This window comes from Lontra canadensis, unplaced genomic scaffold (genome assembly GCF_010015895.1).
Source record: "Lontra canadensis isolate GAN:19392208 unplaced genomic scaffold, GSC_riverotter_1.0 scaffold87, whole genome shotgun sequence".
Taxonomy (NCBI): domain Eukaryota; kingdom Metazoa; phylum Chordata; class Mammalia; order Carnivora; family Mustelidae; genus Lontra; species Lontra canadensis.
In genome coordinates, this window is record NW_022631081.1 from 3,406,521 (window position 1) to 3,431,195 (window position 24,675).

The 24,675-nt window shown below is 50.5% G+C and overlaps 2 protein-coding genes across 3 annotated transcripts in view; one reads left to right on the forward strand and one right to left on the reverse strand.

The window, feature by feature from the left end:
• Positions 1-17,772, forward strand: part of ZNRF3 (zinc and ring finger 3) — a 152,300-nt gene extending 134,528 nt beyond the window's left edge. The window contains exons 1-8 of one of the 2 annotated variants that reach the window (XM_032883302.1): positions 4,802-4,927; positions 8,158-8,232; positions 8,640-8,771; positions 10,629-10,739; positions 11,672-11,839; positions 13,629-13,731; positions 14,492-16,258; positions 17,659-17,772. In XM_032883302.1, the coding sequence (XP_032739193.1) occupies positions 4,841-4,927; positions 8,158-8,232; positions 8,640-8,771; positions 10,629-10,739; positions 11,672-11,839; positions 13,629-13,731; positions 14,492-16,258; positions 17,659-17,699 (2,484 nt within the window). In that variant the 5' untranslated portion in view covers positions 4,802-4,840 and the 3' untranslated portion in view covers positions 17,700-17,772. Of the gene's footprint in view, positions 1-4,801; positions 4,928-8,157; positions 8,233-8,639; positions 8,772-10,628; positions 10,740-11,671; positions 11,840-13,628; positions 13,732-14,491; positions 16,259-17,658 lie in introns of those variants that run through there. The other variant, XM_032883303.1, reaches the window with a different exon arrangement.
• A 3,823-nt stretch (positions 17,773-21,595) lies between these two features.
• On the reverse strand, positions 21,596-24,110 carry CUNH22orf31 (chromosome unknown C22orf31 homolog). Its single transcript, XM_032883251.1, has 3 exons — positions 23,965-24,110; positions 23,085-23,534; positions 21,596-22,179 (listed from the first exon to the last, which is right to left on the reverse strand). Exons 1-3 carry the CDS (start codon positions 23,965-23,967, stop codon positions 21,742-21,744), a joined length of 891 nt encoding a protein of 296 aa, XP_032739142.1. The 5' UTR covers positions 23,968-24,110; the 3' UTR covers positions 21,596-21,741.
• Between the last annotated feature and the right edge of the window lie 565 nt (positions 24,111-24,675).

A 24,675-nucleotide genomic window follows, 5' to 3' on the forward strand; every position in this document is an offset into this window, starting at 1 on the left:
CTGAGTTTGGGAATTCGGACTCTGCCACCAGTTCCCCAGGAAGGCCAAGCTTCCGGTCTTCACACCAGCTGGGGAAGGCCCACTGGTGTCCTCTCGCTTTCCTGGGACAGGCCCCTGTGGGTTGCAGCCCCACTTTCTCCACAGTTTTCAAGGGGTTCCGTGGGCCCCACCAGTCTCTGAGGCTGAGGTCCCCAAATGATAATGGGAGGAAACTGTAAGAATCAGCATCTAGTGCCATCTGTTCTGTGGATTTGCCCAAGGGTAGTCATTTGGTGAGAGTTTGCCTTTGGTCAGAGTTCTAAAAGGAGCTCGCATTCCTCCAGAGAGTGGAAGGAACGAACACTGCAGGTGCATGGTCTTGTTTTCTAAGAGCTTTGGTATCAGAGATGTGCTCACACGGAGGTCTGGGGCCTCATGAAGATCCCCAGTGGGGCAGAGCCACTAGGAGTGCCTGGGGTCGGGGTTGCCCAGAGACAGCATGGCGGCAGTAGAACCAACCACCGAGGGCCCATCAGCAAAGCCGCCACTGCAGATGGGCCTGCGGTTAATACACCAAATCCTGAAAGCCTCAGATCAGCAGAATCGAGTTCCAAGAAGATCTGGTAGAGAACAGACCTTTCTTAATGTAAGAGTCAATGGGAACAGGAGATCAGGTGGCCAGGAACAAGCTATAGTCTGTGCTTAGGGGCCCAAGTGTTTGATGCTAACCCCGAAGGCAAAAGCTGATCTTTTTGGGTTAATGAACAAACATTTCTTGGCCATTTACCCTGTGCCAGGCCCTTGGTTGGATTCTGGGAACTGGGCAGGAAAGAAGTCTGACACCTGGGCCGCCCTCTAGTGTGGAGGCACCTTGAGTAAACAATGACACTGTGATGTCATAAGAGCTGCGATGGTGGGGCAGAGTCAGGCCCCGGCAGGGGTGGGAGACAGTGTGGAGGCCGCTAACACCTAAGTCAAACAGAGTTAGAAGAGGTAAAGGCTAGCAGATGTGGGGGAGATAGTGTGTTCCTCAGCAGCAAGGCTGCAGGCTGTCAGGGAACTAGTAGAAGGTCAGTCCCTTTAGACTCAGGTTGGAGGGTTGGAGTGTGGAGTTTGCCATAAGCAGCGTGGAGGTCACGGCTTATGCCAGGAGCAGCACAGTTGTTCGAGGACAGTGGTGCAGGTCAGAGCTGTGATTCAGAAAGGTCCCTCTGCTGCAGAGTAGAGACCCCACTGGGGGGCAGCTGGGATGGACTAGGAAATACCTAAGGGAAAATGTTACTGTGACTCACGTTGGGTGTCCTGGATAGAGGGGGCAGCAGTGGGGAAGAAAAAACAGTGGCTGGATTTGGAAGATGGAATCAGCAAATCTTGATGAGCGGTTGAGTGTAGGGCGGAAGGCAAAAGTTTAGCTCCGCCCCTGTAAGCCTTGGTTATAGGAGGGTACAGACTGGATGAAGGGTAGGCCCATGGCAAGACCCCATGCATCCATATCAGCCTGAGCAAGAAAGGACCCACAGATGCCCAGGACAGTGTGCTCTGCTTTGGGCATGGCCAAAGAAGGAACTTGGGGACCCAAGTTGAAGCAGAATGCTGATACCAAGTCATAGGAACCAAGTGCTGGTCCCATTTTGGATTCTCTGCAATAATGGTTTCTGCCACTTTGGGTCACACTGCTCTATAAGTTTATCAGAGGAGAGCTACAAGTGAACACTCTTCTTGGGCAAAAAGAGATCTCCACACCCTCATCCTGCTCCTTTCTAAGCAAGATCTCTTTGGCCAGGACCGCAGCAAGTGTGTCATGATAGGCGCTTCTAGAAGGTCCCAGATTGTATCTTTCTTGGGATGTCTGGCACAGCTGGACCTCTTGAGTAGTTGTCAAATTGAACTACATAGTGGAATGTTTTCATACCAAAAATCGTCTCATTTAGGTTGCAGTGCGTGCGGTCTCTTCTTGTTTTCCAGCTCAAAATGTAGATCTCTGTTATATCCCTCAGCCTTCTCCCCTATACCTTAGAGCAGGGCAATGAACAAGGGTTTGGCCTACCACACATCGTGGAGCAGTGGGTTCCAAAATGTCTTCCAGAGAAGGGAGGGTATTGACAGGAGTTGCTGCAGAAAGTTTCTGCATCTCCCAAAATGGGGGATCCCAGGTAGATAAGAGCCTCTAGCATTTTACCAGTGTGCTCTGTAGATGTCAAGGGTCACTCTAGAATGTGCAGCATTTCTCAAAGGACACAAACCAAGACCGTCTCATCCTGTGATATGTACTTGGGGAAAAACTGCAGTAGAGACACGAAATAACTGAGCCCATATTCATCATTACTTATCCATTTGCCCTTGGAATAACCATTCCTTGTGACTCCCCTGCCCTCTTCAGAGAGGGCCACGCCTGCATTGCTTGCAGAATGTATGCTCTGCCTGCTGCTGCTTCCTGCTGTAGGTATCCCCAGGGCCTAGCACACACCGGAACTGGTTAAATTACTACTGTTAACAAATAAATGAATAAATGGCACTGCGAATAGAAATGAAACTCTTTTCCCACCTACTGTGTTCATTTTGTTGAGCATGGACCATGCCCAGGGCAGTCTACTTTGTTAGGCTCTATGGGGCACACAGACTGGTCGGTAAGATCTACCTCCTGGCTCCTTTAGACTCTGAGGGCAGGTCAGCCCAGCACCCAGGCCAGCCATCTACATGTAAGATGTCTCTGCCCTCTGACTAGGCAGGACCCACTTGTAGCTGTTTCACAATAGATGCTGCCAGGATGTGAGTATGAGACTAGAAATATGGCACTGTTTATGAAAGAGAAAATGTAGAAATCTGCTAAATGCCTGTCAGGGGGACAGGCTTAAGCTCAGGTACAACCATATAATGGAATAATATGTGTAGCTGATAAGACGAATGACTTTTTTTAATATAAATGCATATTGTATTGTTCAGTAAATGGTTGCATTAAGGTGGGGGAGGTGCAGAATAGTGTATACACACAATTTATTTGTGTTTTTTTGTAAGTGTATTTTGATATGTGAGTGTATACGTACATTTTATTCCTGCTAATATATGGGTTTTTGAAAAACAACATGGAGAGATATAAACCACACTGTTGATGTTATAAAGCCTGGGACATAGGGGGTAAGAGGTGAGTTATTTTTTTGCTTTCAGTTTCTAAATTATTTCAAAGTATTCACATTAAGCACGTTACTTTTTTTTTTTTTTAAGATTTTTATTTATTTATTTGACAGAGATATCACAAGTAGGTAGAGAGGCAGGCAGAGAGAGAGGGGGAAGCAGGCTTCCCGCTGAGCAGAGAGCCTGATGCGGGGCTCGATTCCAGGACCCTGAGACCATGACCTGAGCCGAAAGCAGAGGCTTAACCCACTGAGCCACCCAGGCGCCCCAAGCACATGTTACTTTTATAAATAGCAAAAACACAAAAAATGATTATACTTGAGGGGAAAATGCATCGTTAGAAAGTGGTAAGCAACAGAAGAGAAATCTTAGAAAGATTAGGGCCCAGAGAGGGATAAGAACTGCCTTAGGCTGTAGAGAAGAACTTGTCAAACTTATGGGAGGCGAGGCACATGAACTTGACCTTGAAGAACCAGTAGGTATGATCAGCACATGGTAGTTCACACTGGAGTATCTTTCTGCATATGAAGAATATGCAAATTGTAGCTCTGAAACTGACTTCCTTCTCCTAGCCAGCTCACCACAGGCCACTTTACCCAGAAGTTGTGTTTTCAACTTTGTCTTGTAATATCTGCGCCATCCTATTTTGTCATTACAGAGAAATTAAAAGTCGAGTGGGTTTATAAGGAGGGGATTGTATTAGGACTCTTACAATAATCTTCCTATTCTTTGGCTCTGGGCCTCCCTTCTAAAGAAATTGGAAATGTAAGCCACAATTTGTTCAATGTAGCATTAATTATTATAATAAAAAACTAGAATTAAGTCTAATAACAAAAATACACGAGTGAGTAGAGTATGCGAGTGGATATTTCACAGCCTTAAATGTGTCTACAAGGACTTTTTAATGACTTGTTGGAAGCTTATGATAAGTATAAAAAAAGAAAAAAACTCAGCCACAAAACCAAAATGGGGGGTGGGGGGAGTCTGCTTGGAGCCTCCATATGCCAGAACTTCCTGTAAGAGGTTGAAGACATAGATCTTCATATCAGCACTAACAGTCCAACTTCCTTGATTATTGTATGATCAGGAGTTTGGGACAGAGGAGATCTTTAGTCATCTTTTGGGTTGTCTCTGATTAAGATGGTGTTCTGTCAAAGATTTCCTGAAACAAATACTGGGCACTAGGGCCACCACCTTTAGCTCCAGACAGACAGATAAACAACAGGGAAAGATGGAGTCTGTGCCCGGGGGCTGCTGGGAGTAACCAAGTCTGGGTGTCACTGCACACACTGGGGAGAATGCCAGACCCGTTCCTGATCAGAGTTCCAGAATTTAATGGAAACTAAAGCAACCTGGAGGCATTGAGCTCTCCCACCCACTAGGTGGTAGTGGGGCTCATCAGAACGCTTCATTCCCGTCTGGAAATTCGGGACTCAGACACATTGGTAGAAAGAAGTGCTTTCCTTCAGGGAAAACCACGTCCATACTCAGGGAGCAGCAACCCAAGGGTATGGTCCCAGGCAGACCACAGAGTAAACATTTATGGAATAACAAGGGAGACTTGCATCATAGTAAGTGCCAACCTCATAAGACCCTGTCTCCAGGGGCTTGAAATTTTGTACTTTGCACAGCAGAAGTGTGCAGATGTTTGCATTTTTGATACCTGTCAGTGGTTATGGTCGTTGCCTAGCCTTGGGTCTTAAAGCCCTGGAAAGGTGAATAAAGGACCATGACAGCCTTTTGTTCCATATTTTTACTGCTGGGCTTCCTGCTGGTTGACCTGCCCACCTGCCCTTGCTGGACTAAGGCTGCAAAGGTGATGAAGGTTGTGTGGGAGGGCTGGGGGTGGGGGCATGCAGAGGGCGGTGAAGGCAGGGAGGGCCTTGGGCTGCTTTGAGGAGGCCTTCCCGAGACTTCCTACCCGTTTCCTGCTCTTCACACCCTTCTCATGCCCTTCTTTCCATGACAGTCTGTGCACAGTTCAAGGGCAGCTGCCCTCTGCAGCTGTGGCCCAGTTTACCCGTGACCTTCATTGAGCCACATCCACCAGGCTGCATCTTTTCCATTCTTTCTTTGAAACAGCCCTATCTTGAGAGTGTTGTGACTTTATAAAGATAGGGTTTCTGACGATCACAAGACCACTCATCTCCCAACTGCGTAATCTCCCAATCTGTGGTTTAGATTTGTTTTGAAACAGTATTCGGCCCGGGTTGGGGGGCGATTCCTGGGTGGCTCAGTCGGTTAAGCAGTGGACTCTTGATCTCAGCTCAGGTCTTGATCTCAGAGTTGTGCGTTCAAGCCCTGCATTGGGCTCCACACTGGGCGTGGAGCCTACTTAAGAAAAACAAAAGAAAGAAACAATATTTGGGCCCAAGCTTGACTAGGTAAGACGACAAAATGATCTCAGATGTGGAGATTGGTTCAGGAATATGCCTTGTCTATTTTTAAACTGAAAATGTGAGGTGAGGGGGAAAGTGTGACCAAGAAGTGTTCTGTGTTTTTTAATTTGCTTTGGGAATAGTATAATAAATGTGTCATTTTCTAAATCTGGATTATTCATGGCCTATTTTAAATCCCGGTCTGGCTCCTGACAGTCCAGTTCTCAGCAAGACCCTGGGTTGACTCCCCTCCTGTCTGGTCCTGGTACGGGCAGAAAATACAACCTTATTTAATAGCAGCTTCCATTGATTTTTAAAGTAAGTCAGCTGTGAGAATTCTCATTTTCTCAAATTATTTGTACTTAGATCCTGTGTATTAGCCGGGTTGTGTCTGAGTCCATTAAATGGGAGCGGTAAATGGGTTTTAAGCACCTTATTCCTGGCCTGCTGTTTTTACTAGGGAAACCAGGAGAAACCCTTCAACCGTCCTAGATTTTAAAATGCCTTTTAAAAAAGTGCCTGTCCCGAGTGGGTCATGCCTCACCTCCAGATCCTGGTGACCTCCACATTCCTGTGGAGACGGGAAGCCTGGAAGCGTGAACAGCCACATGGCTGAAGACCCCGTGACCCCAGGTCCTGCGGCCTTTCATCTGGGGCCATCAGGCTCTCCAGGTGCGCCAGCCCCGAAGTGGGAGGCTCCAGGTGCTCCTAATCGGGTCTGGTCTGAATGCGTAGCTCCCTGAGGTGCTGGGTGATGGTGGAATGAAAGCCAAATAAAGGAACAAGAGGTCCTGTTGATTGCCTCATCTTCAGTGCTATTCCTCAGGGCCCTTCTAGATCTAGGGAGGATTTGGGAAGACTGCGGTATCACCTGAGGAGAAGACACAGCCTCTACTTCCTGTTAACTCTGGGCCCACAGACTGTTGGCCTCCGGCAAGGGAGTCTATGCCCCTAAGGGCCTTTTGGAGCAAGGCCACGCCACCTGGCCTCAAGCTTCCTCCCTGGGCCGTCGTGTCCTCTCCCTCTGGAGGCGGGTAATAGGGCTACCATGGCCCTTTCTTCATTGCTCCGGACAGCCCCCTGCCTCTCCATTGAGGGGCCAGGATTGGGAACTGGAAGGGACCCGAGTGGTAATAACATAGGCTTCCTCCTCCTCTCAGCTGGGGACACTGAGACTGGAACTCGGATTCAGTGACTTGCCCACCCTTGGTAGCTTGTCCCTCCCGACTGCAGCTTCCTGGTGAGGCAGTGGGGTGGGATGGACAAGCGGTAGAAGGGGCTTGAAATTGAGTCTCAGTTCAACAAGAAAAGAGTCCCAGGGGAAGAAGGAGAGCTTCGGCAGCACAGCACTGGGTTCCCCAGGCTCATTAAGTTGCTGGGGACTTTGTAGCATCCCCCAGGATTTCTCAGTCCTGCTTCTTTGGTACACGGCGCTGGGAATGGTCTGGTAAAAGCTGTGGGATAAGACTGCCCTCTAGTGGGCTGGTGAAGCCATTGGTCCAGCCACTTTCCGGTCTCTCTAGGCTCAGTGCTGCCTTCTTTTGCTGAAGCCCCATAGTGATTATTCCCTCAGTAGGAATGCCTTCAATTCAAATTTTATTCTTTGTCAAACATTCTGGCTCACAGAGTTGATATCTGAACACCAGCCATTATTTGCCCATCTTATAGGAGGTTTGGGGTTTTATTTTTGTCATTGGTGTTTTCCCCCCACCGTAGAGGTATCTTACTTCTCTAATAAGATTCAGGTCCCTAAAAGCAAGGGTGATGTTTTATGTCTTGTTCTTCCCCAGCTGCCATCCCGTTGTCTGCTTAGCTGGACGTGAAATTAGAAGTTCCGCTGGGATAGAAAAGACTCCTCCCGCAAAAAAGAATTCCACCCCTTCACATTTGTTCCTAAAACATTCTCATCTCAGCTCTCTGATCCATAGTTCCCCAAGAGGTTGAATCATCTGAATCCCTCAGAAAACTTCCAGAACTCAGTTTCCTGGGCCTTCCTCCAGCCCCGCTGAATCAGTCTCTGTGGTTTGAGCCAGGAAATCTGCTTTACAAACTTCCCAAGTGGTTTTGGAAGTGGAGCCAGGTTTGGCAGCCAACTGCTCTAAATCCCCATTTACGATTTTTTTTTCATGGCTTTTTCCCTCTGACAGCATCTCTAAAGGTCTTCAGCTTATGTCAGTTATTAAAATTGACCATTCTGAAACTCCTTCAGAAATACTCGGTGTGCTGTTCTAACGACAGTCCTGGCTGACATGGGAAGGAAGAAGGACCACAAGAGAAGGACCAAAGGCGTTTACTTTGGTTGCCAGTGGCTCTGTGTTCATAGCAGAAAATACCGAAACCAATACCTTCATGCTGACTGGGCAGGTCATTGATGTGTTTTTCATGTTTGGCCGGACAGGGAGACAAAGATTAACCGAGTACCCAGTTACAAACGTTCACCGGTTCTAACTCCTCTGGTTCTCAGATCAGCTGTACAATGTAGGTGGCATTGTCCCATTCTTTACAGATGGAAAAGTTGAGGCTTTGGGAAGTTATTAGTAAGTTGCCCCAAGTCATGGAAGTTGCTGACTGTCAGATTCTGCATTCAAATACAGGTCTGATTGCCAAGACCAGCTTTGGAAAGGTAAGAGGACCAAGAGTGCCAACCTATTCTTTTTAACTCTGCCAGGCCAAGCGGGCAGTGCAGCGAGGAGCCACTGCGGTCATCTTTGACGTGTCAGAAAACCCAGAAGCTATCGATCAGGTAAACTCCATGGGCCACGGGGCATGGCTATCTCCCTGAGAGGGGCGCTTTTAGTTAGCTGGGCTTGTCGCGGGGGCATCCCCCTCACTTCAGGGCTCCGCACTTGTCTGCTGACACCAGAAACCCGTGTTTAGACGTCATTCCTACTTGGAGGAGAGGGTATTGAGTAGGCGTGAAGAGCCAGGAAGTTGGTGGTTGGGGGCATTTTCAAAGACCCTTCCACCCTGCCCAGTCCGTCCTAAAAGCATCATTCTGCGCCTTGTCCTTCAGAAGCTCCAAGGCTGTAACGCTTGAGGTCTTTGAGGATTTTCAAATGGTTTTTACTGTTCTTTTCCTTCAACCTCTCTCCCTCTCTTGCTTCTTAAAGCAAGAGCGTCTATTAACCAGACCTGTCTCTTCTTCCTCAGCTAAACCAGGGCTCAGAAGACCCACTCAAGAGGCCAGTGGTGTACGTGAAGGGTGCAGATGCCATCAAGTTGATGAACATTGTCAACAAGCAGAAAGTAGCTCGAGCAAGGATTCAGCACCGCCCCCCTCGAGTGAGCCTCCGTCGGCCGCGGCCAGCCTCGCCCTGTGCCCTCTCTGCTGCTCCCCGAGCCTTTATTCCCTTTGGGCTTCAGGCTTTTGTTCCAGTCTTCCTTCCATGTAAAATGCTAATGCAGCCTAGGTTCCTACAGTTTAGATCAGACTTCAGGTTGGAGGCCAAGGAGAAATATTACTCCTGTTTCTTTATTAGTATTATTTTTTAAGATTTTATTTATTTGAGAGAGAGTGTGAGCGAGCATGCACACGAATGGGAGGTGGGGGTCAGAGAGAGAGAGAGAGTCTCAAGCAGACTCCGCACGGAGCGCTTAGCTCCATGCGGAGCTCGGTGTCACCACCTGAGATCATGACCTGAGCCAAAATCAAGAGTCAGACGTTTAACCAACTGAGCCTGCCACGAACTCCCCCAACAACCCATGTTCCTTTAGAGAGGATTCGAGAAGACCTTCCAGAAATAGATTTTGTGTTAAGGGGTCTCTGGTATCTTCCGCCCGGCACTCCCTCTTGGTAGCTCCTGCCCTTCTTTCTCTTCCATCCCACCTCCTTCTGAAAGGCTGGGGAGGAGTGAAGGAAGGAGTATCTGGCTTCCTGTGTCCCCCTCTTTCCATTTGGCCCAGACTAGAGAAAAAGGCTGGTACTGTGGTTCTTTCTTCCCAGAGGGTAAATTGCATTATTAAAAAGCCCTAACTTGTATTTGAGTCTGGAGCACTTAGCTTTCAACTGGGATTGAAGTTTATGCCTTGTAGGCAGTTGTTGAATAGCACGGTGGCTTCTCTGGAGCGTGTCGAAGGGACACTGCTGCCCAGTGACTCTTTTTTTTTTTTTTAAAGATTTTATTTATTTATTTGACAGAGAGCACAAGTAGGCAGAGAGGCAGACAGAGAGAGAGAAAGAGAGAGAGAGAGGAAGGGAAGGAAGCAGGCTCCCCGCTGAGCAGAGAGCCCGATGCGGGGCTCGATCCCAGAACCCTGAGATCATGACCTGAGCCGAAGGCAGAGGCTTTAACCCACTGAGCCACCCAGGCGCCCCTGCCCAGTGACTCTTAAAAGGCATCTTCAGCCCAAACCTCAGGCTGAAGGTTCTTGGAACCTAGGACAGGATATAGAAAGATAGAGAGATATGTACATACACACACATACATATATATGGTTTATTTCCTTATCACAAATATTCACGTATAGGATGACTCTTCGTACACACAAAACATCTAGATGCCCATAGCATTCAGTTAGCAAAACTCTAATCCTCTTGGCTAACTGCATGTCCTAGACAAGGTGGCTTCAAGGTTTCTGGAAGCAGTGTGCCCTGAGGAAAAGGTAAGGACTCAAAGTGGAAGGGATTTGCAGAAGAACCGCCTTTGGTGGCTTCTTTTTAAAGGAAAAATGAGCGCTTTGCTGAATGTGACTCACCGTAGTGGAAGCTGATATTGTGGAAGCAGCATACAATTTTCTGAGTTGTTGTAAACCGTTAATTATATGGTTAGTAATCACTGTTCCCTCAAAACATGACACTCACTCCTTTGTCCCATAAATATGATATTTGTGTTTATTTGGATGGGCCTCTCCTACCGGTTACTGCGAACTTTGCGCTCTTCCATGGGGAGCTGGGCATTCCAGCGGGCATGCTCTTGGCCGGGACTGCGGCAGGCTGCCCCCACCACACCGAGGGGGGCTGTCTGGGCCCGGGGAGCACAGCACGTGTGCAGGTTAGCAGAACCCCAGGTGTTGCTTGCAAATGAGGGGAGAGACACACCTGAGTCACCCCAGCCTTATTCCAGCCGGGGCTGACACGACCGTGCGCCGATCCCCAGGCTGAAGAGACCTGTGACTCATCGGGTGTGTATTCTGTTCCAGCAACCCACAGAGTACTTCGACATGGGGATTTTCCTGGCGTTCTTCGTCGTGGTCTCCTTGGTCTGCCTCATCCTTCTCGTCAAAATCAAGCTGAAACAGCGGCGCAGTCAGGTAAGAGCCCCAAGCAGCCTGTGAACGCAGGTGCCCGCCGCCCTGACCCAGGTGGGAACGGGGGGGCAGGGACCTGAGGGAGAGGCAGAGATGGAGCAAAATGAGAGCAAAGCTTATCACCCTGTGTCTTTTCTATTCCAGAAGGGCCAGAACCACAAAGGCCAAGCACTGGGAGGGCTTCCAGCTGGGAGGTTTTCTCATGAAATGCCTAAGTGTTCACGCAGAGCCCTAGAGCCTTGCTCCTCAGATAGAATCTGGGCACCAGCAGCATCCCCGGGGAGCTTGGCAGAAATGCAGACTCTCAGGCCGTACCCCAGACCTGCTGAGTCGGAAGCTGCATCTTCCAAGCCCTCCAGACGATTCCCAGTGAACAGAGTAGCCACTTTCCTGCTCCACCTGACACATCACCGTGCTCGTAGAAAGGCAGGATTTGGGGGCAGAGGTTGATGGAGAGGGTAAGCGGGAATCTAGACCATCCCGTGTGTAGTGTAACCTCTCAAGAGAGACAGTGCATGCTGGCAGGCAGTCTGCGCGAGATTCACCGACTACTCACCAAGCGAGAGTGGTCATCAGCCCAACAGAACAGTGGGTGTGTTTGCCCAGCAATTGCCTCATTTGCCCTCAGAACTTTCTTCAGTGTAAAGAGGGGGAACCCGAGGCATCGAGCCGGTGAATGACTCAGGGTCTTGCAGAGTTGACCAACTAACTGAAGTTGACCTCTGCTGGGACTGCCACTTGGGAGAAGCCTGGGTTCAAGTCGCTGACCCTCAGGAGTCTGGAAATCCCATGTCACAGCAGTCTGAATTTTTAGCGCCCTCTCAGAAGCCTGTAGCGTTGTGCCCGTCCCCGGGCACTGGTTGCCATGGCTCCAGGGGTGACTACCACTGTTAGTACATCCCGGACCCTAACACGGACCACGTTCCGCCACACAGAATTCCATGAACAGGCTGGCTGTGCAGGCTCTGGAGAAGATGGAAACCAGGAAGTTCAACTCCAAGAGCAAGGGGCGCCGGGAGGGGAGCTGTGGGGCGCTGGACACGCTCAGCAGCAGCTCAACATCCGACTGCGCCATCTGCCTGGAGAAGTATATCGACGGGGAGGTAAGGACAGAGGCAGGGCCCATCCTGGCTGGGGACAAGGTAGACAGGTCAGCAGAGGTGAACACAACCTGGAAGGATGGAGCCCTAGGTCTTTGCCCACAGCTTTGCAGGAGCAGAAGGGTGATGCCTAGGCCCCAGGGGCGTGGCCAGAGGCATCCTAATTGCTCTTCACCCTGGGAAATGGGTGGCCACAACTCAGAGACACTCTCTCCAGAGAGTATCTTCCCCCAGCTTCCACCCATGGCATTTCAGAAGTTGATCAGAAACATATGGTAGGCCAGAAAAGGTCTGGTGTTAAGAACATTGACTTAATTTTAGAATCACTCTTCTGAAAACGGACACTTGACTTAAAGCAAACCTCTCTGTGCAAAGCTGCATGGAACACTGGGTGTTTTTACTTGGGAGGCAAGGGGATGTGATGGCCCCTTTTTTCTTCTAAACTTTTTTTTTTTTTTTTAAGATTTTTACTTATCTATTTGACAGAGAGAAACACTGAGAGAGGGAACACAAGCAGGGGGAGTGGGAGAGGGAGAAGCAAGCTTCCCGCAGAGCGGGGAGCCCAATGTGAGGCTTGATCCCAGGATCCTGGGATCATGACCTGAGCCAAAGGTAGACGCTTAACGGTTGAGCCACCCAGGTGCCCCTTCTTCTAGCTTTTTATCCTGAAAATGTCAGACCTTCCGGAAAGCTGCAGGAGTCCTACAGTGAATGACGTGTGATTTGCCCGCAGTCACCCTTTGCTAACATTGTGCCACGCTTGCTTAATCTCCTCACAGGCAGAGGCGTGCATCCACACACATTTTGGGGAACAGGGAGCAAACCACTTCAGAATCAGCTGCAGGCATCCGATGCATTCCGTTCCCATGTAGCCTGTGGGGTGAACATGAGTTTTTGCAGAGGCCTTGAAATTAAGAGAGTCTTGAATGGCCTTTAGGTGCAGACTTCCCGTATTCCAGTCCTGGCCCAGGCAGGTTGTAGCTTTGTGATCTTGGGCAAGTGATTTCATTCTCTGTGCCCACGCTTGGGACATGGGCCCAAGAGTGACACGGGCTTCAGGTGATCATGGAGGTTACATGAGAAAATACAGGTAGAACTCTCCCACGGTCAGGAACAACGTTAGGTATTAGGTTGAGCGTTATTTTGTTGAGCTGGTCAGAGCATGAAAAAGCAGAGTCACGTTCGCAAACTTGGGCGAGGGGTGCTTTGGCTTAGGAACTCCATAGCTAGTTATGCCTCAGAAAACCCCATCACCTTCTTCCTACATAGGCTGCTATGTTATAAACCATGTTCTCTTGGGTGAGTACTCAGGGTCCAGCAAAGGAGAGCTTTGCCCCTTTGCTGCCGCACCTGTCAATTCCAAGTCCTGGACACCTTCCTTTCTATTCACCCCCAGTTGGAGGGCCCGGAGGGAGCCACCATCCCAGAGATGCATAAGGTCTTGGGGGCCCGGGGCTGCAGAAGCGATTGGCTTTGGTCTTCCCTCGTGTGTGGCATGAATGTGAATGCCCTCCTTGGGCAATAGAAAAGGACCCCGCTTCAGTGTGCTCCCTTCCTGAATGCTGAGGACTGTGGATGGGGCTTCCTCCTAGAAGCCAGACATGGGTGCTGACTCTGGGGCATGGTGTCCACCTGCAGCTAGAGACCGGGAGGGGCCTGAAGAGGAAGCCTTTGGTACTGGCTTCTCGGGCCATCCTGGACTCCTCAAGAGGAAGCACGCATGGGGCTGAAGGCAGGACCGCTGTCCACCCGGGCCCTGCCTTCAGGCTGTGCGTCCTCTCTCCCTTCCCAGGAGCTGCGGGTTATCCCCTGTACTCACCGCTTTCACAGGAAGTGCGTGGACCCGTGGCTGCTGCAGCACCACACCTGCCCCCACTGTCGGCACAACATCATAGGTAATTGTCACCATCTCCCCTCTGTGGCACAGTTGCTTTCCCTACCAAGTGCTCAGCAGGAGTCTGGCATGTGCTATAGACAGTGAGCAAGCATTGCCCTCCAGACCTGGAGGTGGGGTAGGAGGGCCCAGGGTGTTGGAGCTCACCTGGCCCCAAACCCTCAGGAGAGCCTGACCTGAAGAATCGCCCCATGTTCACATTTTGGCTTTCACATGAGCCAGCTTCCTGACCTTGAGCAAAGCGGCTGGCCTCTGCAGGCCCAAGGTCCATAGTCTCTCCAGCAGGAAATGTAGTGAAGGCACTCCCGTGCCTATTACCCTGGCGCTGTTTCCGTGCCACAGGAGGTGAGCGTGAGGGGCCAGGGTCGTGGTATTGCTCCTGCCCCCCGGCGGTAGCAGCAGACCAGGCCCGGAGTGCAGGCTGTGCTCAGGATAGCTGTTGTCCCCGAGAGGGAAAGTGCCTTTTGTCTTGGTGTCTTTGTGGCTGTCTGCACACTCTGTGAGCGTCTTCCTCATTCCGAGCCAAGGGCAGGCGGGAGATGGGCCCTACCAGGTGTGACCATCCTGCAGATGGGGGCGTGGGCCGGCCTCTGCCTGTGTGGCCAGGTCTGGAGACAGCCGGCAGGGGCCCGAGTCCTGACCCCAGCCACGTGAGCGCAGGACTAAGCCTGCTGCCTTGTGCCCCGCCCTCACTGATCCCTACAGCCGGTGGCACGAAGGTCCCCAGCTCTGCTGACTTTGTGTCCCCCGCCTTTCCCCAGAGCAAAAGGGCAACCCGACTGCCGTGTGCGTGGAAACCAGCAGCCTCGCACGTGGCCGGCAGCAGAGGGTGATCCTGCCGGTGCACTACCCCGGCCGCGTGCACAGGACCAACGGCATCCCGGCCTACCCCACCCGCACGAGCATGGACTCCCACGGGAACCCCGTCACGCTGCTGACCGTGGACCGGCACGGGGAGCAGAGCCTCTACTCCCCACAGACCCCCACCTACATCCGTGGCTACCCGCCCCTCCACCTGGACCCCAGCCTGGCCCCTCACCGCTGTGGCCTGGAGCACCGGGCCTACTCCCCAGCCCACCCCTTCCGCAGGCCCAAGTTCGGCGGCCGCGGCTTCTCCAAGGCAGCTTGCTTCTCCCAGTATGAGACCATGTACCAGCACTACTACTTCCGGGGCCTCAGCTACCCGGAGCAGGAGGGCCAGGCACCGGCTGGCCTTGCACCCCGGGGCCCAGCCCGTGCCTTTGCGGCAAGCAGCGGCAGCAGCCTGCTCTTCCCCACAGTGGTGCACATGGCCCCGCCGTCGCACCTGGAGAGCGGCAGCACGTCCAGCTTCAGCTGCTACCACGGCCACCGCTCGGTGTGCAGTGGCTACCTGGCCGACGGCCCGGGCAGCGACAGCAGCAGCAGCAGCAGCAGCAGCAGCAGCAGCTCCGGCCAGTGCCACTGCTCCTCCAGCGACTCGGTGGTGGACTGCACCGAGGTCAGCAACCAGGGTGTGTACGGGAGCTGCTCCACCTTCCGCAGCTCCCTCAGCAGCGACTACGACCCCTTCATCTACCGCAGCCGGAGCCCCTGCCGCGCCAGCGAGGTGGGGGCCGTGGGCGGCTCGGCCCGGGGGCCGGTGCTGGGCCTCGAGGGCTCCCCGCCGCCCGAGGACCTCTCGGCGGCCCACAGTCAAGGTGCTGGGCGAGGAGAGCCTTGGCACGGCCCCTCCTCACCCTCTGGGGACCAGCTGTCCACCTGCAGCCTGGAGATGAACTACAGCAGCAACTCCTCCCTGGAGCCCAGGGGGCCCGCTAGCTCTACCTCAGAAGTGGGGCTCGAGGCTTCTCCTGGGGCGGCCCCAGACCTCAGGAGGACCTGGAAGGGGACCCGCGAGGGGCTGTCGTGTGCCTGCTGCTGTGAGCCCCAGCCCTCCGCCCTGGAGCCCAGTGGCGGAGTGGCCGGGGGCAGCACATTGTTCCTGGGCCCCACGCTCTGTGAGGCCTGTGGCCCCACGGGCAGGGAGGCGCAGCCGGGAAGCTCCCAGGGCCTGTATGGCCTTCACCCGGACCATTTGCCCAGGACAGATGGGGTGAAATACGAGGGCCTTCCCTGCTGCTTCTATGAAGAGAAGCAGGTGGCCCATGGCAGCAGCGGGGGCCGCGGCTGCTGCGTGGAGGACTGCTCGGTCAGTGTGCAGTACACGCTCGCCCAGGATCCCCCGCCTGGCTGCCCCCCAGGAGCCTGGGACTTGAGCCAGCGCATCCCCATCATTCCGGAGGATGTGGACTGTAACTTAGGCCTGCCCTCAGACTGCCAAGGGACCCATGGCCTCGGCCCTTGGGGTGGGACACTGGGCCCGGATGTCCTGCGACCCCACTGCAGCCTAGGAGCCACCCAGGAAGAAGAGCAGATTCTGTGCCACCAGGCCAGGGCTCCACTCTCGCCCGGCTGCCCTCCAGAGGATGCAGAGGCCCCCGGGGCCAGCTTCCCTGGTGCCCCACAGGACACTCAGGAGTCCAGTGCCACCACCCCTGAGGCTGCAGGTGAGAGCAGGAGGGGACCAGAGGTCAGAGTCGGGGTCCTCCTCTTTCCGCTGTTTGTTTTCTAAATGACTTCCCTGTGCCCCTGACCTCAGAGGCCGTCTGTACCTGATGACTTCCAAAGTAGTTCGTCCCCACCCCAACCCTCCTCTGCATTCCAGACCCATTAGGCCTTCTGTTCCCCTGGTCCTCACAAGCATCCCGCCCAGTCTTGTCCACTGCCGCCCTCTCAAACTCCTCCCTCTTCGTGCCCCCCCCCCTTCCTCCAGGCTCCTCCCCACCCAGATGCTCGGGGCCCAAACCCACACTCTCCCAGAGCACCCCCTGCCCTCCATATTCCAGTGTCCTGGGCTTCTCAGCCTGCTGTGGGGACCACATGGGCTGGTTTTTCACCACGACCCCCCGCCCTGTTCAGAAAATCAAATCCCCAGAAAAGTGAAACTTAGCAAAGGACGTGCAGAATCCAACTCCAGGATTTTCATTCCATTCAGCAGACCTCATCAAGTTGCTATAAAGTTTCCAGACATTTTGTATCAGTCATAAACAGTCCAGCACCTTGGAGTAGCACTATGACACGTTCCCCTTCCAAAGCATATCCCTAATTTCTCTCTTCTCTGTCCCCACCTGCCGTCTCCTTGGGTAGGCCGGTCTCCTCTCTCTCTGGCCAAAGCAGTGGCCTAACTGGTCTCTCACTGCTCTTGGCCTTCTGTTCTGCTTGGGAGCCCTGGGGGTCTTTTTTGAAATGTGTCTTTACACTGTTGACTTGCCACTACCTCTAAATTTTAAAAAGGTGAACTCCTTACCACATTCTGTATGATCTGTCCCTCAGACCACCACCTGCTTCACTCACCTCCTTGACCCTTGAACCTTCTGTGGCCTCTGACCTGCTTCCCCAACAAGCCAAATTCATCCCAGCTTCCAGACTTCTCAGCTGCTTCTCCAGATCTTGGCTGAAATCGTGCCCTCCACCCTCCAGGGTCACTGTCACAGGCCCTGTTCACTTCCCAGGCTGTTGCAGTCTGAGGTTACTTTGTTCTGAGGTTTGTGGGCTCTGGGAAGGGGTCTTCTCCTCTTCCCAGTGCCTGCAGTGGTGCCTGATGGCACATCTTCAGTATGTTGTAAGTTCATGCTACCTAAAGGCTTCCAGAAGTCTCTGCCCATCCAGATGAGGGAGACTGGCTGTCTGGGAGGCACCCGTGCCTTCCTGCCTTTGCCATATACACGGTCTGTCTGGTGTTCTGAGCTGTCATTCCCTAAGAGCCTGTGACACCAGGGATGGGCACCCAAGTCCCCCACCTGGACCCCTGTTTGTTGTGCCCAGGGCTTCCAGTGCCACCCAGGGCTTCCAGTGCCAGTTCTGTCCCCTTGATGATTTATTTGTATGTGTGTGTCTCTCTCTCTAGGACAGAGATCTCGCCCAGCAGACAGTGGCACAGGATCCTGAGCTCAGAAGGAACTCTTACATGGAAATGGGGACTATATGGAGACTCCAAGCTCTGACTTCCTTCAGAAAAAAATCTTTTTTTTTTTTTTTTTAGCTTTGACAAACACACAAAAGTGGTAATAAAGAGAGCCCTCCTTCTCAACCCAAAATGTGAGCCACCTGTGGCAAACTGCCCCCCACCTCCCATTAACAAACCAACAGACAAAATTCTCTGAGTCTTTTGCCTCTTTTGATAACATGGTATATTCTGTTTTGTAAAGTGTGTGCTTGGGGTCCCAAGGTGTGTGGGATTGAGTTCTCTGCTTTGTTTTTTAAGATATTATATGTAAATGTAAAAAGTTATTTAAATATATATTTTAAAGAACCCTAACCGCCAACTTTTGCTGGAAAAAAAAAAAAAAAAAGAAATCACTGCTGCATTAATTGAACCATATCATGTGTAGATACTGTTGTCTCCCTGGAGGGAGCTCAGGCCTTTGAAAAGCTCAGGGCTACACCTGCCTTAGAAAATGAACCAGAAACTTGAAGTAAAGCTAGTTGATATGGGTACAAACTCTGAGGAACAATGCAATGCTGCCTCTTTCTTTCTTGTGGCAAATCCCAACGTACAGTTTCGGGTCTTCTCAGAAGCCATGCCTCTCCAGCCCACACCTGTAGGCAGCTGACGGGAACAGCTAGGGATAGGGCGGAAGGTCTGCAGCTCTGAGGAGCTGGGACAAGCCATCACTACGCCAGCCCCAGGGTGACAGGGACAGTTCAGCCCAGTGTTCTTCGGTCTGTCCCTTCGGGTCATTGTCTTAGGTCAGAGGACAAGAGTTCACAATCCTGAACTCGGGCTTCCTGCCCCTGGCTGCAGAAATGGTTTGAAGGGGTGTGTGGGGACAGACACCCGGAAGGAATGTAGTTTTGCGACCTTAGTGTCTAGGGGGTGGAAAGTGCTCTCAGTAATCCAGAAGAGGGACAGAGGGCGCTAGAGCATGCCTGCGCCCAGGCGTCTGTGTGAGCGCAGCCAGTGTCCTTGGGCTGCCTTCCTAGGGACCTCGCAGGGTCGGCACCAAGCTCTGTTTGAATGATACATTTCCCATCCCATTTCCCTCTGGAAGCACTGCTTCGGGGTTATTCAGACCTCTGCCTCATGGCCGAAATGGCCCATCTCGCCTGCAAATGTCTACTATCCTTTCTACCTAATGCACTATTATGTATTGATTCTCTAGGAGACAGAGAAAGAGACTATCAGATAGTTTAGCCCCAAAGGGTAGGTTTTTGTATATTTTTCCAGCCGTTTGCTGTGCTTGTTTTCAAGAGAGAGGGAGAGTTTTAAAACCCAAACCATTAAAAAAAAAAAAAAAAGTGTTTCCATTGTAAAAGGGAGAATCTATTTAAAGCTATTTCAGATCAGGGACTATCATCTTTTTTGTCCAATGTACTTCTTGTTCTTCCAAGTCTTTTTTAGAAGAAACCAATCGCATTAGCCCCTGTGTTCACTAACTCCTCCGGCCACTTTCATTCATTTTTATTCAGTTATCATCATCTGATATGCTCATTTGCAGAACAGAAACCTCGCGGCCTCGCGGCCCCCCCAACCCCACCCTCCAAGTATAGTGGGGAAGTAAGAGACCGCCCAGGGTTGCCATGGACGACAGTGATGACCCCTTCTCCAATCAGGCCAGGGTCCAGACAAGAATACTTTTGACTGAGAATCTCACTGTATCCCAATCTTTTTTGCCTTTTTTTTGTTTTCTTTTTTAATCCAGCCCGTGATGAAATTTACCTCCTTCTAGCCAGGCTTTGACAGAAATTCCAGCCTCAAACGATCGAACCAGTTGCCATTTAGGAGCTCAGTACGATGAGCTTTGTCCTCCAGCCTCTGAGGTACAGTCCCCTGGGGGCTGCTTCCCGCCCCCCACCCTCGGGTCTATGCCCAGCACACCTGTTGGCGAGGGTGTGAGAAGGGCCTAAGCTGTTGACATGTGATCCGGCCCGCCTTGATTTCTCGGGCCAGGAGTAGCAGCTGCTGAGGACAACGGCTCGACTCGCATTCCGTGGTTTTAGGGAAGGGGCGGGGGGATGGCTTCTAACAGGAACTGCAAAAAAAAAAAAAAAAAAAAAAAAAAAAGCAGCTTCTCATTGTTGAGATTTTTGGTGTTCGTGGTTTTGTGTTTTTTTGTTTTGTTTTGTTTTGTTTTGTTTTTAATGCCTTTGAGTGCATATTCTCTCCTTTGTCTGAAACCATACCCCCAAAGTGTCTTTCTTTAGCCTGGTCTGGGAAACTACTCCTCAACAGCCTTAAGCAATAAATAGAGGAGTAGGTAATGTGGGTTCCACGGGGCCTATTAAAATAAATGTGTCCAATTTTCGTTGGAAAGAGCAATAATTACAGATGGCAAAAAGAAACACATTTTTCTGTAGTTTACAGGGCAGGAGAAGCAGAAAAATGAAAATGTTAACACTTTAAATATCAGCCATTGTTTCAAGTTTGTATTGGCCCACCAGATGGGGAGGTCACCGGAGTATAGTGACCAGCTATATTCCTACCTCACTATTCGAATTGAAAGAAATGTCTTCTTTGAAGTTGCAAGACTCCAGTAATGGCCTCTCAGGGGTGTGTTGGGGTCATATAGTCTTGGAGCATCACATTTTCCATGGAGAATTATCGCCCTCCACCCCCACCCCAAGCCAGAGTGTGACTGTGAGGCCTGGTCCCATGGCCCAGCCCTGGGTATAGGACAGCCATGTAAACTAAAGAGTACTGGAACCAGTTAAAGAAATGGGGGTTTGGGAGTTCTGATCAACAAGGTACCTCTTTACGCTGGCTCTCTCTCAATCTCCCACCTCTCTTGAACCCAAGCCATTTTTATAAAGCCCGATCTGCTGTCCCACCACTCAGACCCTCCCTTATGTGCTGCTAGTTTCTACTCAAAGCTCATGCAGGACTAATGCTTTTAATAAAAAATGAGGTCTAAAAAATAATTACTAATCGGAGTATTATTTTTTAAACAGACCTGCCTTTTTCTATTCTTTATATAAACTCTATTGTGTTGGTCTAACAAGACACTATTTTGAAATGGTTTTTTTTTTTAATTGCTCCCATAGCACTTAAAAGATATTTTGTAAAGACTTTGCTGTAAAGATTTTGTAATAAAATGGTCTAAGGGCTCCTTCTCCAACATTACCATTTTTTTTTAATGTTTTAAAGGCTAGAAAACAACTTATGTATATTCTGTATATGTATAGCAGCACATTTCATTTATGGAAATATGTTCTCAGAATATTTATTTACTAATATATTTATCTTAAGCCATGTCTTATGTTGAGAGTGTGACATTGTTGGAATAATCATTGAAAATGACTAACATGAGGCCCTGTAAATACATGATAATTGCACACAGATTTTGCATATTTGCCGACCAAAAATGATTTCAAACAAGTTGTAGTCTTCTATGGTTTTGTAACAAATTGTACAAATGACTGTAAAAAAAAATACAATTTTATCAAGTATGTGTTACATGTTGTCATTGCTCTGTTTGGTAAAGGTCTATATATCCCACCTAGGAGAGAGTGCCTTTAACTTCCTCCTTGTTCATGTATGCGTCTGTAGGATCTCTTCTCTTGGTAACATAGAGTTCATGTTGTTGGGACCCAGGATGGTTTCACGAGAGAGCCTCTGATAGAGAGCGTGTGGGATAATGTCCTTGGGGTGGTGGTGGTTGTTTTGCTAAGCCCTATGTGGAAGCAGTGAGGGAAACAATAGTCCACTTTCAAAAAATAAGGAACGTGGGCTGTTGATTTCGTCATCCTGGCCTTTTCCTACCTGGGAAGGCCAAGAGACCCCCAAGCACTGAGCCCTCGACGTGACCTAGTTATGAGAGTGGAGAAGGGCCATCAGTATGAAGTGAATCTCATACCCATTTGTCTTACCTCCCAGGGCGGGAGTTACTAATTTGTAAAGCACTCTGAGATTATGTGGAAGGTGCAAAGTGGTGTTTATTTTTCAGACATCTAGCAGAGAATAGCAATATCCTAAGCCTGTGAGCTCCTGTACCTATTTCTCTCTCTTGAATTTGGGCCACTTCTTGGGCACAGGCTCCTCGTGGACCCCAAGCTGCTTCCTGCCAGGCAGCGGGCCCTGAGCCCCTGAAGGAGTGGCAGCCTGGCTGTACAGAGCCTCCCAGAGCTTTTGTTTGATGGCCTTGCCCAGCTCCAAGCTGTACCTCTTGGGGGTCCCAGAAGGATTCCACAGCATCGGCTCAACCACCGAGTGGTACAGAGCCCTGTAACCCTCTGCGGGGAGGCCATGGATGGTTAGCTTGTCCTCCGACAACTGCTCTCTCTCTCTGGTTTCGGGAAGCAATGCCTGGCCCTTCCAGGCGGCTGTCCCAGTGTCCCCGGGCCGTGCTTGGGTGACAGCCACATGTTCAGCATATCTGCTCTCAAGATCTTGGCGGGCGGTTACTTTTTTCTCCTTTGAACTTTCTTTACTCTAGCCAGGAAGAAAGCAGAGAAGTCAAAGCTAAAACTTGAGAAGGGAGCTCAGAATAATTATCTGGGATTTTGTGTCCCTGAGTCTTGGTTCCAGCCACCACCAACATTTGTCTAGCGTGTTCTGGTTTCCCGAATTCCTTCATGTACGCCACTGCATGCATTGCCCATAAACCCCATAAGGTCAACAGGAGACCATTCTAAAGGCAAGGAAACTGAAATTGGTTGTCCGAAGCTGGCACGGTGAGAAGGTTCCTAACCACAGTGTCCTTTGCTGAATGCCACGCAGGATATTAGGCATTTACTCTGTGCCAGGCTCAGTTCAAAAACTTTGTGCATTATTATATTAGCTCAATCCTCATGAAACCCTATGGGGGGGGGATGTTTTCCACATTTTGTAGGTGACAGAGACCAAAGAGGCTAAACCCACAGTTGTCCTCAATTATGGTTAGAGCTGGGATTTGAGGCGGGATGGCCTCGATCTGAGGTGCCCTCTGAGCTCTGCCGGCCCTGTGGAGTGATGGGCCTCTCTGGACATCAGGTTCCCCAGGTGGCAGTTCATGGCAAGATCTATTGCTCACCTCCAGTGTTTGGGTGTGCGTACCTAAGGGCACTACCCATCTCCAGGCCTTTCCCTCCCTTATTTTCCCTTCATGTCAAGTGTTTACGAAAGCTACGCCATCCTCCTGTAGAGCTAGGCAGAGTGTAAAAGGCAGAAGCCCAGATCTGGTACTCTCTCCACTGTCTCGTGCAGCTGCCCCCAGTTCCACCTCCACAATCCTGTCTTTAACTTTAGGACTTCCTTCCCCCAGGATAAATCACATAAGCATTAAGCACTCCCTCCCTTGCATTTCCCTGTTCCCAGGCCATCAGTTTCTGTCCACCCCCAGCCATCCCAACAGGTACCTTGTTGATGCCTCCTGCTGGTTTCCTGAGCCTTGGGGAGCCAGGACGCTGCCCTACTGGCCGCCTGCCCTTGGAACCGATGGAGTGTCTTATTCTGCCCCGCGGCGTGGCTCTTACTGCTGAATTGTCCTTGGACTTTAATCTCCTTGAAGGCTTTGCTTCTCCAAACCTGCTTGGTCCTGGGCAACATTTATCCTTCAATTGTCGCCTGAGCACCAACTTAATCAGGGAGAAGGAACTGGCCACCAGGGGAGTCTTTACAACTTCCCAAGAGGTGGTGGTCCTGGCTGCTGGGGTATTGATGTTCTGCTTTGCACACATTCTGGCCGTCCAGATGTTGGTGAGGGTCGGTGAGTCCACATAGCAGTCCTGAAGCCTGGTGTTCAGTAGGATAGACTGACGGAGCCCATAGGCAGGGATCCCGGAGTCTCGTCTCACATAGATGGGATGCTAGAATCGTAAGGGGAGAGAAAGGAATAAGAAAAAGGACCAGTTCTCAAGCACAGACTAGCAGGCCTAATATGAACTGCATTTTACACATGGTTCCTTCTACACAGCTCTCAGAAATCTATCCATCGGATCTCCTGCTCACCAGAGCCTTTTGTACCAAGTAGGGAAACCAAGCCACGATGATATTCAGGCTCTCAAAGAACATGGCAATGCTTGAGCTGGAAGCAGAGGTTTGGGGAGCATTTATAAGGAATCCATGACAATTCCTGTCTGCTACAAGGCTTAGGGAACGGTAACAGGAAAGGAATGGGGATGCGATCACTTGAGATTCCTATAGGAGCTGCAGTCACCCCTCGACCAGGCTGCAAGACAGAAATGACACCACGTAAAAGTTCTGCCAAGCCCTGAACACACTTCCTAGCCAGACCACCATGAGCCAAGAAAGGCTGCTCCACGGGGAAATACTGGGATCCTTAAAGGCAAAAGTCCAACGTAAGTAATACGGACCTCTGTTTCCTGGGAGCAGCAGAGAACAAGAGAACAATTTGGACAGAATTAGAATCACACCCTTAAAGAGACCTGGCCTTCTAAGAAATGTCATCTATAAAAAAAATAAAATTACCTTACCATATTTCGGTTGCCTTAAATTTTATTTTAGCTAGCTTAGTAGGGGGAAGAAATATGTATTTTCTTTTCCCTTTTTCTCTTTTGCTTTTTTTGGTTGTTGCTGTTGTTTTGCTTTTTTTTTTTTTTTTTTTAATATTTCTAGTCACCTGTCTTTCTCTGCCTCAGTCATGTATGAGCAAATTGTAGTTTGTTTAGATTTTTGGCTCACAGGGAGGCAGTTTTGAACTATGGTCTCTAGTATTTGTGATGTCACTTTGGTTTGTGATGTGGGGGTGGGTGGGTGTTACATCATCAGATTTTATAGTTAAATTAGGCCGGAAGAAGTTCTATTTTGTGGTGCTTGCAGCCTCAGGAGCTGGTGAAGCGCTCATTCCCCCCCAGAAGGGCTTGGGTGAATTAGGAAGGTCCTAATGTTCTTAAGAAGCATTGCTTTGCACTCAAGGGGAGTCAAAGACCAAGACTGTATTTGTGGATACAGGTAGTGAGATAGATCCTTACATGTGCAAAAGTGGCC

Excerpts from the sequence above, each read along its gene's own strand:
- CUNH22orf31 (XM_032883251.1), bottom strand. Across the intron at positions 22,180-23,084 it reads CAGCAGGAGGCATCAACAAG|AGTAAAGAAAGTTCAAAGGA; the intron begins GTACCTGTTGGG and ends CTTCCTGGCTAG.